At 41.1% G+C, this 18,960-nt stretch overlaps 1 protein-coding gene across 2 annotated transcripts in view; it reads left to right on the forward strand.

Moving 5' to 3' along the window:
• RASEF (RAS and EF-hand domain containing) overlaps window positions 1-18,960 on the forward strand; it is a 61,197-nt gene that overhangs the window by 29,231 nt on the left and 13,006 nt on the right. The window contains exons 6-15 of one of the 2 annotated variants that reach the window (XM_079790666.1): window positions 1,988-2,103; window positions 3,899-3,967; window positions 5,566-5,650; window positions 6,580-6,668; window positions 10,178-10,412; window positions 10,708-10,839; window positions 10,939-11,083; window positions 12,344-12,425; window positions 13,628-13,742; window positions 17,313-17,432. In XM_079790666.1, the coding sequence (XP_079646792.1) occupies window positions 1,988-2,103; window positions 3,899-3,967; window positions 5,566-5,650; window positions 6,580-6,668; window positions 10,178-10,412; window positions 10,708-10,839; window positions 10,939-11,083; window positions 12,344-12,425; window positions 13,628-13,742; window positions 17,313-17,432 (1,188 nt within the window). The remainder of the gene's footprint in view (window positions 1-1,987; window positions 2,104-3,898; window positions 3,968-5,565; window positions 5,651-6,579; window positions 6,669-10,177; window positions 10,413-10,707; window positions 10,840-10,938; window positions 11,084-12,343; window positions 12,426-13,627; window positions 13,743-17,312; window positions 17,433-18,960) is intronic. The other variant, XM_079790667.1, reaches the window with a different exon arrangement.

Below are 18,960 nucleotides of genomic sequence, written 5' to 3' on the forward strand. Positions count from 1 at the left end.
CTCAAAAGAGAAGGTTCCCAACCTCATGGTCAAATGAAGCCCCCTAATGCACCACCAGTTCCATGTTTTGCCACATATTTGTTGGCTTTGCATTTGGATCATGAATTTCTTAGAAAGTTGCTTTTTTTTTTCTTGGATATTCTGGTTGAGTTTTTTGTTTCTTTAATCATTGCTACCTTATAACTTCCTATTTCTTCTTCCCAATGCATAGAATTTGTTTTTGCTCCTTAAAAGTATTAATTTTGGAGTCCATGAAGTTTCAGTTCTTATTGGACTGATTGAGTTTTAAACCTGCTATCCACATGTCATCTTGGAATGTCTGATCACTTTAGGGAGTGGGCATAGGATTCCTGTGCAGCTAGGTAATTATGTCTGTTTACCTCAAGGCCTCTGCCCTGAAATGGGTCTTCCTAGGAGTCCTGTGTGTGAAGCTGGCTGTGAGACCCCGATTATCAGAATAAGTGGGCATGGATATTCAGAGAGATGCTTTAGCTTTCCTTATAGAAGTCATACAGGTGTTTTTTTTTTTAAAATAAAAAGACAAGCCCTGTCTTGTTGCCTCTGGAATTAACTCTGGCTATATTCTGTTCTTTCCTAAGGTAAGAGCAGGCCTGGGCTTGAGGGGCAGGGTAACTTAAGATAAACATTTAATCTCTGTTTTCAGCTCCACTCTCACTCCCTGGGCTTCTGCCTGGCCAATGGCCTCTTCTTTGTTCTATAGAAGAACCTTCCACACCTCCTTTCCCCCTACTTTCTCTCTTCCTTCCATCGCACATTTCTGTCCAGTTTCTATTTTTCAGAAATGTTTAAGTCACCTGAGTGCAGATGGGCCTCTTTTCCATTTTTTTAACTTTTATTGGTTTATTTCCTTTGGTATTTCATGTCAGTGAGTTCTCAAAAGGGAAGGAAGACAAATTCATATACTCAATTCACCATCTTGAGCTGTTAGCCTCCATTGAATTCTTTTTTAATTCTTAGATAAATTTTTAAAGTTTAAAAAGTTATTTTTAAAAAAACTTAGGAAATTCTAATTCCTTTAGGACTTCCAAAAATTCCAAAAGAATATTTTAGAAAATTTCTAACCACACTCATTTATTTTTTAAGTGCAAATGTTAAACATGTTAGGCGATAGGATTTATTGTAAAAAGAAGCCAGTCTACATGGTAATATGTATATTAATTTCACAGGATTTTTATCAGTAGTTTCATAGCTGTCATTAGTAAGACAGATGTTTAAATGTTTGGTCTCAGTTAATTTTCCAATTGCTGGGGTGTTTCTCAGCATCCAGAAGGGTTCAGCAATCTGGAGAAGGGCTGCGAGTAAATTAATAAAGAGACTAGACATGAAATATAAATTTGGAAGGCATTTTGGGGAGCCAGAGGAGACCTAGCTTCAGTAACCAAGTTCTTTGAATCTCTGGACCCCTAGCTCTTTATTAACACAAATTTCCCTAAAACAAAGCAGATATACATAGCAAAGGTAAGGTTTGGTATACAGTAGGCGTTGTCAGGTTGGGGGAACTGCCTTCGGCTGTCCCAGTAGCAGGCAATGATATATGCAGATTTTCAGGTTTGGGGAAATGCTTTTGGCTATCCCAGCAGCAGGTAATATGATTCAGCCCTGCTGAATATAGAAGCCCATCAACCTTTTGAGGACTTCTTGCATTTATGACCTGCCGGAATTAGCTTCCAGCAGCCAATAACATGTCGAAGTACATAATGACAAACTCTTGAGTGTTGGAGTTTGGCACCAAATGTCATGTATTAAAACACACACACATAACTTTGAGGATTTATATTTTTGACCCTTTAATACTTTATCATAATTTCAAGTTTCATTGAATAGATAACTAGTTCTTTGACTACCAAGATTCGAAGACTTGTGGATGGGTGAGAGTGGTGTGTGGGAAAGTTACACTACATGTTATTTCATTTCTCCCAGGTGGAAGAAACTGAGTCTAATGATCTGCAATGTTCCTTTTCTCTAGGAAAATCAGAAAGTTAAGAAAGATCTGTTGGAAGCACAGACAAACATAGCCTTTCTTCAGAGTGAATTAGATGCTTTGAAAAGTGATTATGCTGATCAGAGTCTGAATTCTGAAAGGTATGAATCTTCACATTTGATTTTTTTTTTTAGTTTGAGTGGAATGTTTATTTAGGTAACCATCCATGGGCATAAAGCTTAGTTATGTAATAATAAAGGCTTATTTATTAACTTTACTGATGTATTCTTTGCTTTCTAAAGATTTTACTATCAGTATCAGCTTTTGTAGTGATTTTTGTGTTTTTAATTTTTTATACAAACAGATTAATTAGTTTAAATATTGACTGGGTAGGACAGTGCAGGCTTAATAAATGATTGAATTAACTGGGAGCAGAAGAATGTACCTAATGTGTCAATAGTTAGTGTTAATAAGGGCTTTGAAAGTAGGAATATTGGCCCTTCAATATAAGAAAAGTAGACATCTTAGACAAGTAATTTTATTTTGCTGTGCTTTAGATTTACAGTATGGTATATAGTAACACACAGAGAGGCATGTATTTATATATATATATATATATATACATATATATATATATATAGAGAGAGAGAGAGAGAGAGAGATAATTGCATATATGTACAAATATAAAGTACATATATATGCATACACACATTTGAATATAAATGCATCTATATACATATATGCATATGAAATGTAAAAGTTGTGGTCTCTGCTCTTTGAGAACTTGAAATTTACTTGAGGGAGGTAAAAAGCGAAGAAACACTTGAGGTGACCTTGGGAGGGAGAATAGGTTTGTGTTGGTTAAGGGGAGCAAAGGCAACATCAGCAAGTAACACAGGTGCCTAGTATTTTACTAGTACTATCTAGTACTTAGTACTAACACACTCAGTCCACATAATATCCCACGAGATAGGGACTTTCCTTATCCCCATTTTATAGATGGTAAGAGAAAGTTTAAGAGATGTTCTAGGTGAGGCAGTACCCAACACAGGGTCAAGAATATAAGGTCAGATAAGCCTGGTTTTGGGAAAGTGGTTATACCACTGGGCAGGAAAAAGACATTTGAAATGAAAGGTAAAATTTTTAAAAAATTAAAATGTTTAAAACTAAAATGTAAGGGCCCAGATTTTCTGGTGAACAAACTTAAATTTCTATAGACAATTAGAAAAATTTTAGTCTTATTAAGAGAGTGAATGGTCAGGTTATTGTGGACAAAATTTGATACGTTGAGAGCTTTGGAAGCTAGTGAGGCGGTTTGTCTGCTTAGAAATGGGGCTGAGATGGAATATGGGCTGGCTATGAATGGCTGGTGTTAAGAGTGGACTTCTTGAGGATGAGGCTAGGGCTTCATAATAGAGCAACAGAGGAATCAATGTGCGAGAGTTTGTAGTGAATGGAGAAAGCCTGGTCCTGTGGATTCAGGAAGAAGAGAGGAGGGAGAGCAGGAGTAGGGTCAGGGAAGGGAGAGAAGGAATCAAGAGAAAGAAGAAAATAGCTGTGGTTGGGATTGTATAAAGCTTGGAATGAGCAGAGAAGGGTTAGAACTGATGATGAACTGAGGAAAGGGGACTTAGCAGAAGGCCAGTGGTTCATTCCCAGTGAGGACAGAGTCAGGTCAGTGGGGTACGGAGGAAGGGCAGGTGGGTGCAGAGCGGGCAATAAGGTGGAACAGCACCTTGCACAAGGAAGCTGAGGGTGTGGTGTGTTTGTGGAGTCCTAAGAGGAGGTGGAGGCTACTGACAGCTCAGAGGAACCAAGTGGGAGCACAGATGAGATAGAAACCGTGGTCAAGGACACACGTCTTTGCAAAGGTGAGAAAGAGTTTGAAAGGGCAGGTTTGGGTAAGGCAGGACTGATCACCTAATTCTCATTCAAACATAAAATATAATTTTACAGGGATCTGGAAATAATCCGAGAGTACACAGAAGATCGAAATAGTCTTGAGAGGCAAATTGAAATACTCCAGTAAGTTCTCATATAAAATGCTCATTGCATTTACATTTTACTTATTTCTTGTTAATAACACATGTGCCACATGTAACACAGGTGCTGTATTCTAAGGGCTGGGTTCTCATGCCCACTTGTGCATCTTCTAGCTGTGCTGCATTTAGCACAACCTCTTAGCTGTCCGACGTTTCTAATCCTAAATAATCTAATGAAATCCAGGCACTAGAGTGTAATTCTCTATGTCCTTGCAAGTCAGGTGGTGTGTCCGGCGTGTCCGTATTACACCTCTGCAAGAATAATGGCCCCGACCTTAGCGGCTTTCTCGGCAGCTCACCTGAGAGGTGGTCAGGCATCTCATGGTAGTGCATGTCGCAGCAGCGGGCATACACGATCCTTCTTTCACAGTTTATAGTGCCTGGTTATGACGGGGCATATTTTTCCTAGGTTTAAAAAAACCCTATTGGAAATATTATACCTGCTCTGTCAACTTCACAGCTGAGTTGCAGTAATTCCAGCATCTGAGGCCCTTCCCCACAAAACCTCCCCCTCTCACTCCCTGTCTCTGTTTTCTACCCATGCAGTCTTTTCTGCTGGGTTCACTTACCCCCAATGAAGTAAGATCAGCCTTGACAAATTCTTTTCACCATCTTTGAATGGTTTTCAAGTCTCACCTGTGGCAATTACAGAGTTGATGTACTACCATAATCCTATTCATTCATTCATTCAGCATATTTTCACTCACCACCTTTTATGGGTCAGGTGCCAGGGACTGGGAATAGAGGGGCAAGTAGGAGGAAAAAATTACTCTCTATCCTAATGGGGCTAGTCTAGGGAAGAAGACAGAAACTGATAGATAATAATAGAAATAAGAAATGCCGAATGAGAGAGGCGGGACAGAGAAGGGGTGTGTATACTGTAGAGAATTTTGGCCTAATCAGGAAGGCCCAGGAAGTGTTCCCAATGGAAGCATCGAGTGAGCTGAGGTCTGAAGGATGAGTAAGCCTTCAGCGGGGAAAGATTAGCCACTCTCCAAGACAGAGGTTCTGGATTATCCTCATTTCATAGAAGAGGTTGCTGAGGCTCCAGCCGGTTAAATAACTCCCGTCAGTCATGTGAAAAGGACCCACCTGAGCTGGGATTTGAAACCAGAGTCAATGTTGGAGCCTTTAACAGGTACACGGCAGTGCCCAGTGGTACAGCATCAGGCCAGGAGTGGGATGCACGAGTAGCCAGGAAAAAGTGTATCATCACACACCACGTCCCTAGCGGGGCTGTGTGCAGGGTGATAGGGAGTGGCTCCTGGTGTCAGCCGGGGCCAGGCATTTAGTGAGCAGAGACCTGCATGAAGTCTATTCAAACAACAGAGCTCCCCGAGGGAAGAGCAGTTCCACAGAACAGCGAATACCTTCCGAAGATCCCTTGAGATCTTTAAAGAGAGGTGATGCATGCATTAAGTTGTACTTCTAGTAATGAATTGTGATCTCAGTTTGTGAGGTGTGAAGGGAAGAGGTAGGAAGTTACAGGAGATGGTAATCACAGCCTGGAAAATAAGTGGTGACATTTCCCCCTACTGATACTTTCCACGTTGATTTCTGTTTTATTTACTTACTCCGCAGAACAGCTAACCGGAAGCTGCACGACAGCAACGACGGCCTAAGGAGTGCCCTCGAAAACACTTACAGCAAGTTCAACAGGTCCTTGGTATGCAGCACAATTTTCTGACGCATGGTGTTCTGCCTCGTGGTAGACTATTTCGATGGAAATCTGGTATTTTATTCGGGGAGAACTTACAGTCATGAGAAACTATTCCATATAATAAAAGGGGGCATTTTCCCAAATTAAAAAATGGTGCTACCACTCTGAGGAAACAAATGCCTAGACGTTAACCAAATCTCATTAGGTGGCCTAGGAAACCAGAGAAAGATGTGCAGGTGTGCCCTGGGCCCTGGCAGGTTCATAGTATGGCAGGTAGTTAAGATGTGCACAGGTAGCAGTGACATAAGAGAGAGTGGGCAGCCCATGGAGGTACAAGTGAAACTTTGCCCAGGTGAGGGGAGCGAGAGGGTGCTTCTGGCTGAGGAGTGTGTTCACACACACTGAGTATTCGTTATGGTAGTGAGGTCATCAGATGGAGGTCTTGGGTTTTAAACCCTCCTGCAGAAACAAGCTAAGCCCCCTTTGGAATTTGGAATTTTGAGGACCTTCCCCAGACTCTGTGTGTGAGAAAGCCTCTTCTCCCTCTTTTGGGGGTCAGCTTCAAGTTTGGGGTCCCAAGGGCGTAGCTTGGGGTATGGAAGGGTCACTCTCTAAACCAGATTATGGTTCGAGAAGAAACCAATAAAAGAAGCTGGTATTGCACAGTCCTGGCAGATTTAGGGCACTGGGAGCCCCTTTATGGCTTACATGGTAGGAATTAGACTTATGACCCAATGAGGAGAAAATACCATATGCGGTTGTTGCATTCCACACCCCCAACCCCCGCCTTGATTTCGGTGCTCACGTTTGCTCATGTAGGACACCAAACTTTTAATTGCATTGGAAGTTAACTAGTGTGCTACAGGTTAAAAACCATATATATATATAAATAAAATGCTTACACTGAGTAACGAAACAATAATTATGCATTTCAGCGCGTAAATAATACATCGCCAGGGAATACAAGTTCTAGGAGCAGTCCGAAATTTAATGGTCATTCTCCTCAACCTCCGGGCTATGACAGGTATGTTATTTTCATTTTGTTTGAATTCTGGATCAAAGTTGAAAGGAGAGTAAATTTCCTTAGAGCAGGCGTCCTCAAACTACGGCCCGCGGGCCACATGCGGGTGTTTTTGCCGTTTTGTTTTTTTACTTCAAAATAAGATATGTGCAGTGTGCATAGGAATTTGTTCATAGTTTTTTTTAAACTATAGTCCGGCCCTCCAACGGTCTGAGGGACAGTGAACTGGCCCCCTGTTTAAAAAGTTTGAGGACCCCTGCCTTAGAGGTAAATTAAAATAATAGAATATATTTTGGGTACTAATTTGTATTTCTACTCTTACTTTAAATTTTGGAACATGAAATATGTAAAGATTAAAGTAAAAATGTTGAAGACAGGGCAAAGTGATTTCCTTAAGATGTCATGACTTGATTTTATATAAGCTCACCTCGACCTCATTCCTAATTGTGTCTTGTTTCTTAGAAGTGGACTTGGTAAAGGGAGTTTCAGGGAAACCAGTTGAACTCTGGTATATGTTGTGGTATATGATGTTGAGATTCTTGGTAAATGTTTAATAGCTCAGCATAATATTATGTAAGCTATATTCAAGGAAAAGGACATTTTCAAAACAAAAGCAATATGGCTAGTAAGTGTTTACAAGCTGTGTATTAAAGGAGTCACAGAGGCTACCAGAAGTGAAAATTTAGCTCTATTTTTTAAAAATTTATCTTTATTTTTGAGAGTATTACAGATGTTCCCTCTTCCCCCATTTATCCCTTCCAACCCCCCAACCCTCTGTGCTTTCACCACACTATTGTCTGTCCATGGATTATACATGTATGAATTTAAGTTCTTTGGTTAATCTCTTCCTGCCCTCCCCAGCTCCCGCCTTCCCACCAAGATTTGTCAGTCTGTTCCATGCTTCCATGTCTCTGGATCTATTTTATATATCAGTTTATTTAATTCATTAGATTCCACATATGAGTGAGATCATATGATACTTGTCTTGCTCTGACTGACTTCTTTCGCTTAGCATAGTACTCTCCAGGTATCTACATGCTCTCTCAAAAGGTAAGAGATCCTTCTTTCTTTATAGCTGCATAGTATTCCACTGTGTACATGTACCACATCCTTTTTATCTACTGATGGGCACTTGGGCTGTTTCCAGATCTTAGCTATTATAAATAGTGCTGCTATGAACATAGGGGCGCATATATTCTTTCTGATTGTTGTTTCAGGATTCTTAGGATATATTCCTAGAAGTGGGATCACTGGGTCAGATGGCATGAACATATTTGCCAATGATGCATCTGATAAGGGGTTACTTTCCAAAATATATAAAGTTCATACAGCTTAACAAAAGGAAGACAAAAATCCAATTAAAAAATTGGCAAAGGACCTAAATAGATACTTCTCCAAAGAGGACATATAGATGGCCAAGAGGCATATGAAAAATGCTCAAAGTCACTAATCATCAGAGAGATAAAATTAAAACAACAATGAGGTGTCACCTCACCCCTGTCAGGATGGCTACCATAAAAAAATCAACATATGACAAGTGTTGGTGAGGATGTCGAGAAAAGGGAACCGTAGTATCCTGCTGGTGGGATTGCAGACTGGTGCAGCCACTATGGAAAACAACATGGAGTTTCCTCAAAAAATTAAAAATGGAACTGCCATTAGCTCTGTTTTTAATTAAATAAAGTGAAATATTGGCCCTACTGTAACTTTAGATCTAGCACTAAAAATGGAAAGATAATATGTGTGTACACACACATGAACATATACATACATCCGTTATTGCTACTTAAATGGTTTCTTTTGGAGTATGTCAGGGTTTGAAAGTAGAAGTGAATGGGCAAACTATAGGTTTCCATCTCGCCATCTCTGATGCAGCTTTCTGATTCATGCTCATACCCTTTTCACCTGGGGACCTTTAGTCTAAAGAATAATGTACTTAATATGCTGGTGATAGCCAAACCGGCCAGTCCCCTTTCAGGAAGGTCAGTGGTCACTTTTAAGAAAATTTTATCCATGTATCAGATGTTTTGTCCACTGATTTGTGAAATAAAAATTGTAATGGTTTGTTGATTTATAGGCAGCTGACTGCTCTGTTATTGGGAAATAGAGATTACTTTTAAGAATGTGTCGGTGTAATGCCATTTTTTCTGGCCTGTTTTAAGCACATAGGGGAAAAGATGCATAACTGAAAATTATTCCAGAAATTCCATCATGATTTATTTTTGAAGACAGTAAATACCATGAATAAGGCTCATAAATACTGGACTAAGAGCCCATGGACAATAGCTTCTGAGGGACAAGTTGTCACACCCCAGTGGCTCAGAGCGACAGGACCCTGTCACCTGTGTGCTCACCACCTTGAACTAGAGGGATGCCATTGTCCCACTGATGTTCCTTTTTGGGCAGTCACTAGTTTGATAGAAGAAGTTAATATTTTCTTTCCTTTTTGATGCTAGTATAAAAAGTTATTTTGATTTCTCATGTTTATATAGCTTATACTTCTATTAAGACCACCCTGTCTTTTCTAAGTATATCCATCACTTGTTATTTCTCATATCTGCAGACCCATGCACCCCGCCCATTCCCCCTTTCTGATGAAATCATGTGTGCCAAGTAGCTAGGATTGTGTCCGATGTGTAGCAGGGACTAAAGAAATTGTATCCATTGTTTTTATTTTAATATAAAACTAGATTGTTAAGAAAATAAATAGAAAAGCAGATGTTTGAGTTTCATGAAAGGAAATATCACAGAAGTCAGAAATTCTAGCCTTTCTGCATGAAACCTCTCCTGTAGGGGTTTTTTCCAGACTGTGTGTTGACACTTCACGGCAGAAAACTCTTCTCACCTGCCAAACTGTTCCAGACCACATGTTTCTAATTGTCATTTTTCACCATCTTAGAAATATGACTCCCAGAAAAGTCTAGCAGTTGGCCCTCATTTTGTCTTGGGAAACCTGAGGGAATGTATTCTTCTTCACGTGTCAGCCCTTCACTTATTTGAAGAGCGAAAGCATTAAGATTTAAGCTGAGTGCTCTGAACCATTTCTCATATTGGAAGGTTTTGACTCTCACGTCATCACTGTTGCCAAACCCCACCACCCAGGTTATCAGCATCCCTTTTAAGTAGAGATGTTATTCAGAAATGGATGCATTGTTCAGAAAGTGGTCTGACCACATGAGAGGGAAAAGGTTCACGTGTTCTACATTTATTTTTCTTAATTCAACTTCAGATTGCATCTAGATTCTGGGAACCTTTTTTTATCAGGAAATACTAGTAAAGGTGATTAGAAAAATACTTTCATTTATTAAATGCTTGAGTGTCTTTATTTAATTGACTGTTGCATGGAATGAACCGATACGGCTTTGAACATTTTATTTCCCCCGATGCTTAATCATGGAATACACTGTGACTCTTGGCAAACGTGCGAGTGTCGGTCTTGAGTCCACTCTTGCCCGTGTGGTCTCTCTCGAGCATGGAAGCCCTCAGGTGCCAGTCTTCTCCTCTACCCCCAGGTCCTCCCACTCTTCCTACGTGGATGAGGACTGTGACTCGCTGGCCCTCTGTGATCCTATGCAGAGGGTGAATTGTGAAGTTGACAGCCTGCCCGAGAGCTGCTTCGACAGTGGCCTGTCCACCCTGAGAGATTCCAATGAGTACGACTCGGAGGTGGAATACAAACACCAGAGAGCATTTCCGAGGTCGCACGGCATGCGGGAGAGCATTGCGGGCGATGCTTCAGACACAGATGTAAGCTCCGGGAATCACTGCTCTCCTAGGCTCATCCTCCATAGAGATCTGGCACCCTGTTCGACTCTGATCTGTCATGGGAATCCATTTTAAAGGTTATAACTATGAAACATAGGTAGAATGGTTTTTTTCTCCTCCACTAATTTAAGGAGAAATCCTCATCGATTGACTTGTGGGGCCACTCTATTCCATAGCAGCATGGACTGTACATTCAGCTGTATCTTTTTCTTCTCTTGAACCTATGATGTATATGTGTAATGAGAGGCTTTAACAGCTAACTTTTTTTAAAAAACAGGTTCCTGATATAAGGGATGAAGAGACGTATGGTTCAGATGGTGTGGCTTCGGTATTAGACTGGAAGCCCCCTGTTAGTGAAGGCAGCATTGCTAGTTATCCACGAAAGCCCATCTTGGCACTTTCACCCCAGGTAGGTGGTTCCTGAACACAAATAATTTTCTGTGCCTTGTAACTTGTGAGGAAGGAAACTGGCACCCCCTTTGTCACCCACTGTGTCTTTTCCCCCTAGACAGACATGGCGGATGATAACAGGTCTTCCAGCTCACAGAAGGCTTACAAGATTGTGCTTGCGGGAGACGCCGCAGTGGGGAAGTCTAGTTTCCTCATGAGACTTTGCAAGAATGAATTTCGAGGAAATACAAGTGCCACACTGGGTATGGTTCCTTTTTCAGATTTTAATGGGGAAATTACTTTTTTAGCTTGGTTTTATTTTCTTCAGGGGTTATATGCACAGATACACAGGTCAATCTCTCTCCTCATACATGTAGATAGATGTGTGTGTGTCCTTGTCTATAGAATGGTCCTCTCCTGTTTTGGCGAAGGCCCAGCTTTAGGAAAGGGAGACTCACAAAGGACAGAGGTATCTACTTAGCCAGTCGATGACAGGTTAGAGCTTAGAGCCCGAGAGGACAGGTTCATTTATTCAGCAAACATTTCCTGAGTCCTACTGTGAGCCAATTGCTGTTACAGGTGCTAAGGATACACAATGAACAGAGTTGACTACATCCCAGCCCAGAAGGAGTTTACATCCCAAAGGAGGGAAATGGATGAAAAACAAATTTAAAAAAAAAAAAGAGGTTTAGGGAGAGGTGCACTTTTATGCAGGGTGGCCAGGGAAAGCTTTTCTGATAAGATGTCGTTTGATATTGGTAAAGGGACATTATTGATGGCTAGTTTGTCACTGTAGTCAAAATCATAGAAGTTTGCTACCTCCCTCCTTTACAATGGAATGTATTACCTCTCAGAACAAGGCAGAAATTATGTCCTAATTTTCCAAATTTGCATAATCAGTAGAAGGAGTTGAAGATATGCAAATTATCATTTCTTTTTCTTGTTTATCTAAAATGTTCTTATTTTCATAACCAGAAATGTTAGAAAAGATTGGTTACCCTCTTCACAATGGGCATCTTTGTAAATTTATGGTTCTTTATTTAGACCACTCAAAATAACAAAGCCAAAAATTCACTTCAATTTGATTCATTAGAAGACTCCAGTATGTGGTTCAGTTGCCATATATATATATATATATATATATATATATATATATATATATATATATAAAATCATATACATATATACACATACACATGCACTTCTTTATGTACATGCACACACAGATATAACAGTTCCCTAATTACATGACAAATAGAACATAGATTTTTCCCTTTGTCCATAGACTAAATTCTTCCCCAAGTCAGCCAGCCTGCAGATGGTGCATCCCGTGCGTGCAGTTGTGGGGTCTGACTGATAATTAGCATGTGAAGTCACTCTTCACGAAGGCCATACTCATTTCTCTCTATCTCGCTGGGCTCTTTGCTTTATTGGCTCCTGTCTCATCTAAAGAGAACTTGAAAGTAAAAACCAGTGGAACGGTTTACATCCTGCTCTCCGTGTTCTCTTCTGTTCCTTTGCAGGAGTTGACTTTCAGATGAAGACCCTCATTGTGGATGGAGAGCGCACAGTTCTGCAGCTCTGGGACACGGCCGGTCAGGAGAGGCAAGTGCTTTCCGGAGAGCTTGGGCCCTGCTTAGGCTTACACAGACAAGCTTCGCAGCCCACTCGGTGTTTTCTAAGCTTATCATTATGTAATTATAATGTACCGTATAGTTAGATGGTACATTAGAATTTCAAGAATGCTCCCTTTCTTACCTCTTTCACTCATCTATCAGCTGTGTGAGAAAAAGGATCTTAAGCTTCCATGAAGCTTGTGTTCAGTTGGGAAAAGAGAGGGCCCTTTCCTAACAAGAGAATTTAGTGAGACAGCACCTCTGAATGCAGTGACAGTGTGAGGAGCTGCTCAGTGGGGCACAATAGAAGACAGCTGCCCTTGGCTTAAGGGCAGAGGCACAAACTAAATAGCAGACTCACACCTGGTGATGGTACCTTATCTTGCATTTATTGCCCTTGACCAGAAGGATTTCCTGTAGGTTTTAGTATTGTCTAACTGTTTGGGAGCAGAATCTATCCAGTTGTTCAACAAGTAAGAATGGGGTACCTACCTACCTCTGCACCAGGCACCATTTAGGCCGCTAAGATTCATCAGTGAATCTTCGCAATAGGACTCAAATACCTGCCCATGTGGAGCTCCTGTTCTGCAGCAGACTGAGCATTCCAACATTTAAAACATACTTGTGGCTGACATGGCCCTAACTAAGACAATATAAAATATTGCACTTGGTTTAGAGAAAGACATGTAGGTTGCAGTATGCTCTTCCCCTAGTGAGTCCCTCACCTCCATGTATGTAATGTGCCTGATGCATGGTGGCATCCACATTGTTCTTCCACTCTCCCCACGCCTGGAAGACCATTTTCTCTAATGTGCATCTCCTTCCACCCTTCTCTGTGTCCCACTCGTGGGTTTTGGTAGGTTTTAGCTGAGGCTGGAACTTTCAGAAATTACAGTGTCATCCTTGTCCTGGTTATGTTTTGGGGTTTGTAGACATGCTTGGGGTTGTTTGGTGGAGCAAATGATTGGCTTTTTAAAATCAGTAGCCCAGATTTTCATCCTGTTACCTATCATTGGGTCAGTCTGGGCCTCGGAGATGACTTTCACAGTGATACATTGCCCTCAAATTTTTTCACTTGCGGCTTATTTGAGAATATGAGAAAAAGGTGAGCGAGCACAGAAGCGACGAAGAATGGAGCAGTAGCAAACAGACTGATTAGATCCGTGCTGTAAGTGCTTCTCTCTTATCCAGATTCAGAAGTATTGCCAAGTCCTACTTCAGAAGAGCAGATGGAGTCTTGCTGTTGTATGATGTCACGTGTGAGAAAAGCTTTCTTAACGTACGAGAATGGGTGGATATGATTGAGGTAAGAAATCAAAACTGAGAGACAGAAAATTGCATGGGGGAGCTATAGGCCATGCTGGAAAATGCTGGTTCTCTTCCTCGTTGAAGGGAATGTGACGAAAACCCATTGATCCAAGCTGTGACAGATAAGGGGATATTGGAGGCAGAGTTCCCAGGGGCACTCGGCAGGATTGCGCGCGCGCTCTCTCTCTCTATCTAGCTGGGCAAGTTCCTGAAAGGCCAAGGGACACAATTAAAGGAGCTTCTGGGAATAAAACTTCTGGGTTTTCTTACAGATAAAATCAGAAGCAAATGGAAATGCAGGTCACCTGAGAAGCAGCAGTTCTTACAAACAAAGCTGCTGGGGCTGGGTGTGTAGCATGGTTGGATGTGTACAGAGCTGGGTGGGTAGCATGTTGGGTGTGTACAGGAGCTGGGTGTGTAGCATGGTTGGATGAGTATAGGGGCTTCCATGTGCACTAGATACACAGGTGAGACAGCACCTGGTATGAGCAGGTGTGAGGCCCTCATTCTATCGCAACTGTGTTTTCTCCCTTACTCCAGTAGTGATTTGGGTCTTTACACATCCCAAGGTACCATTGAAAAACCAGTTGGTATTTTTAACATGTGCGGTACTATTTGTGCTTTCTTTTGAACTGAGGAGCTTTCATTTCCTTTGGTTTCATGGTAAATAATTTTTAAAAGTGGGAAATTATTTGACCACAGAGTGCTGCCAACAGTTATTAATCAATGTGAAACAATAGTTAAAGCTATGGTTTAGCATACTTACTTGAGAAAAATACCTGAAACTAATGGCTAATAAAATTTTTCAAGTAGGTCTATTACCTATAGTTTTTAATAGGCATTACGGGCAGGGGTAGCTAAACAGAGAACTTATTCCTGTCTCATCTCCAGTTTGTTTCTGAATTCTTCATTTGGGCCTATTTCATACCCTGTACAAAAAAAAGTGATATGAGAAGTGACATTGTAATTGGCAGTAAAACTTAGTGATAAATAAATGGGCATATTGTCCTACTAAAATATCATGACTTAGAATTTTAAATACAGTGAAATGTGTAGACACTTATATAACATTTTTATTTCAAAAAATTTTCTATGTTATATTCATCTCAGTAACATATCTGAGAAAGGAAGAAACATAGTATTATTTGCACTTACTATGAGAAACCTGAGGCATAGGAAGTATATGACACTGGCTGGTAGTTATATAGAGGGTAAGGTTGGAATGGGGGCTAGAATAGGACCTTCTGATTCAATATGGTTGCTCCCTTGATAAGGCATCAGAGTGAGAAGAAGCTCTTGAAGTCCAGAAAGGGATCTGAAGTGTAGTCAGCTCATGAAGGAGAGGCATGTAGTCAAGTGGACCTCCCCGGGACAGAGCAGTGAGCCCAAAGAATAATGGAAAATCCCAACTAACTCATACACATGGCTAGTTAAAATTACAGCAAGACTTGTCGAAATTGTTGGAACTAGTTTTCATTTTAAATCTTTGGATTATGCTCAAGAAAAGGAAGTATAAAAGGCAGGGCCAGCCACGGCCCTGAAGGAGCCCTTAGTGACCAGCTGTAATGTGTGCGAGGAGCCCATTGCCCTAATTTGCTGAGCAACCTGCACAGGGTAAGTGACCTTTTCAGCTGCTGGTAGCCCCTTGCACAGAGTCCAAAGAGTAAGAAAACTGTATTCAAGATGAATTATTGAATTTGTTATAGAGAATAAATTGGAGTGCACTTGGCATTTAACTTTCATCTTAGAAAAATAATGGGCGTGATGAACCTTAGCCATGGCTCACCCTTTCCAATTTGAGGAAATTCTACAGGGACAATTTATATGGCCACTGTATAAATAACTAATTGTGTGATCGCCAGGATAGAGCAGAGGATTGAGAGGAAGTAGAATGTCAGTGGTGAGTAGACCCTCTGAATTAATAATTAATACACTTTAATTGAAAAGCACTAGGTTACAAACTATTATCATAAAATCATGGGTAAAATAAAATTATGCCCATTTTACTTATCTGTCATGAATAATTTATTGATTGAATGTTTGGGTAAAAGTTGAATGGAGAGATTTGAGACATGAGATTTCATCCTGACTTTTTACACATTCAAAAATATTTTGGGGGTACCTCCTCTGTTGAGATATATCTGTTAATAAAGAGCCCTGTCCTTATGGAGCTTGTACTTCAGGAAGAGAGACATAACAAGAAACAAACATAAATGAATAAAATAAGTAGAATGATGGAACGTGATAAATGTTATAGTAAAAAAGAAGGCAGGGTGAAGGGCCTCCTGGTGAGATAGCGGGATGTAGTTTTCATTAGTGTGGCCCTGGCCTCCTGAGAAGGTGTTATTTGAATCAAGACTTGAAGGAGATACAGTATTTACCTGTGTGATTTGGGGAAGTCATTTAGATGCTGGCTTCTTAGCTTACTTAAGAGAATATTTGCTTAATGGCTTCCAAATGGCATCCCTTAGATCCCTAGAAGAGTGTCAAAGAACACAATTAATTAACACACTAGTGGATGGGTGGGGTAGGTTTGGAGAGGGCCTTTGACTCCCTCTCTCCTCTGCCCTTACCACACCCAGATGGTGCCTTCAGTTAGAGGCAAGGAGTGTGAAGAGAAGGGAAGTCAAAGACACCTTCGTTATGTTTAAGGCTTATTTCTTGATCCTGTGTCGGGTACCAAATGGAACGAGCATCTGAGTGTCCTTAGGCACTGCAAAGAGTAATGTCTTAGCCAGGGCTGCCGCTTCTCCTGTTTAGGAACCAGAAACCCATTTTTTCTGTGCGATGCAGGTTATATTCTCTTATTCTCATTATAGGCTGATGAGATGGGATGTGCCTTTAATTAACCTCTTCATTGTACAACAGGGATATTGAGGCAAAAACATGAAAGGGCTGGCCTGATTTCACACAGCCAGTGAGTGGCCAGGAGGTGGGAGGGGTGGGGGTCTCAAACTCAGCTCTGCCTCTCGCATCTTCCCTTTCACCCCAGCTCCACTGAGAATGTGGGCCAGTGTGACAGTGGCATGGGCTGTTTTGGAAGCAGTATCCTGAGAAGCTGTTGCTTTGAATAGACTGACTCCTCATAGGAAAAATGTTGACTTCTAGGACCTTCTTACTTTGCTATTTTTGAAAACCAGATAGCAGCGAGTGCGGAACTTTCAAAATCCATTTTGGTCCCATAATAGCTGAGGGATTTACTTATGTATTTTGTATCTGGGATAATGAAGTGGACTTGTAAGCACTGTTGTGCAGAGTGGACGTTGTAGGAAATGATGAGGTCATGCTTCTTGAGTTTATATTGGTTTGTGTAGCAGGAAGGGGGATACAGTCAATTTAGACCCTGGCCCAGGCCCTTACAAGCTCCTAATTTAAAACCTTTGAATGTCAGTGTCCTCACCTGGCAATGGGAAAGTGTTTAGCTCTTTTTAGAGATATGGGGGTTTAAAGATAGTATCAATACATCACGTGGCACACAGGGGCTTTTGGACACGGCCGCTGCTGTCGTCATTGTCCTCACTTGTCCAGTGTTTGATGTGTGCACATTTTTTCCTTTTCTTTGTGGTAGGATGCAGCCAATGAGAGTATTCCTATCATGTTGGTGGGAAACAAGGCTGATCTTCGTGAGTCTGCTGCTGCAGAGGGAGAGAAGTGCGTCCCAGCGTACTTTGGAGAAAAGCTGGCCATGGTAAGAGTGAGAGCGGGTCCAGGTTGGAAGGGGTTTTTCGCCTTTGTCCACCTTTGCTAAAGAGGTTCTTTGATGAGCCTGCACCCTGTTTGATGGGGCTCCTGTCCTTATACAGGAAGAAATCTCAAGGTCCCCCCACATTATGAATTTACGTAATTGCACTAAGGATTAAATCCCTCATAGATGTAAATCGATCACTCAATCCTTTCCTCCCATTGCCTATCATTGATAAAGCAGAGCCAGAATTATCACGTCTTCCTCCTCACTCTCACCCAGTTCTTGGAATCCTTCTCTAGTCCTTGTCTCCAGCTAAAGGAAAAAGAACGGGTGTCCTATTTTGAAAAGATGGGCTTGGTTCCAGAGGGTTACTATGCCAAGGGGCAGAAGATGGTGCAATGTGTCACCTGGTGGGAAGAGAATAGGAAGACTTTTGTGTTGTGTGTGTGTTTTCTCCCTGTAAGGTTTGTGTTTAGTTGGAATAGTCTAGAATTATTTTTGGTTTTACATTTGTGTAGAGGATGGAGCTTACTCCTGTCCAAAAAACTGCTGTGGGCAGTGTTTACCATCCTATTGTTATCACTGTGTCAGAATGCCCCTTATGACTTGTCCTACCCTAAGGGAATCAGATGCTCCTTGATCAGATGTGAAGTTCACAACCATAGCAGTCTCATGTGACACTGCTATCATCATTGTCTGTCATCAGCACCATGAAAGACTTCTTGGTAACAAATCCATGTACACTTTAAAAAGAAGTTTGAATTTCACTATTCTGAGTTGGGAGATCATGCTTGTTTTAAATTTAGGAACTGTGAACCAAATATGATAAACATCAAAACTAGGCAATGACTACAGAATAAATTCATTCAACACATTTAATTGTCTCCACCATGTGGCAAGCACTTTATTGTGTGCTGAGCAAAGAACAGAGAACAAAAAAGACGGTCCTTGTCCTCCTGTAGTTTATTGTCTGGGGGAGACAGATATTAGACACATATAATCCCATATCAGACTCTAGAGATCTCACATGCCACTTTAGAGACCTCATCATTTCTGTCTGCTACCAGTGTTATTTCTGTCCCATGCTTTCTCAGTTTCCAAGGTGTGCTTACTTATGATCTCGTCACGTATACCCTCCTGTTTCCTCAAAGGCATTCTCTGCCTCACCCCATAGCATCATGACTATAGAACCCAGCAGCAGCACAACCCATTTCTACTAGGAATCCATTCATTTTGTGATTTTTTTAAAAAAAATAAAATTTTTTCTTTTTTCTTTATTGATTAAGGTATTACATATGTGTCCTTATCCCCTCATTGTCCCCCCCACAACCCCCCTACTCCTGCCCTCACTCCCCTGGTGTCTGTGTCCATTGGTTAGGCTTATATGCATGCATACAAGTTCTTTGGTTGATCTCTTCCCCCTAACCCCCACTCTCCCCTACCTTCCCTCTGAGGTTTGATGGTCTGATCAATGCTTCTCTGTCTCTGTTTTTGTTCATCAGTTTATGTTGTTCATTATATTCCACAAATG

The sequence above is a fragment of the Cnephaeus nilssonii genome, assembly GCF_951640355.1.
Source record: "Cnephaeus nilssonii genome assembly, chromosome: 14".
Lineage (NCBI taxonomy): Eukaryota > Metazoa > Chordata > Mammalia > Chiroptera > Vespertilionidae > Cnephaeus > Cnephaeus nilssonii.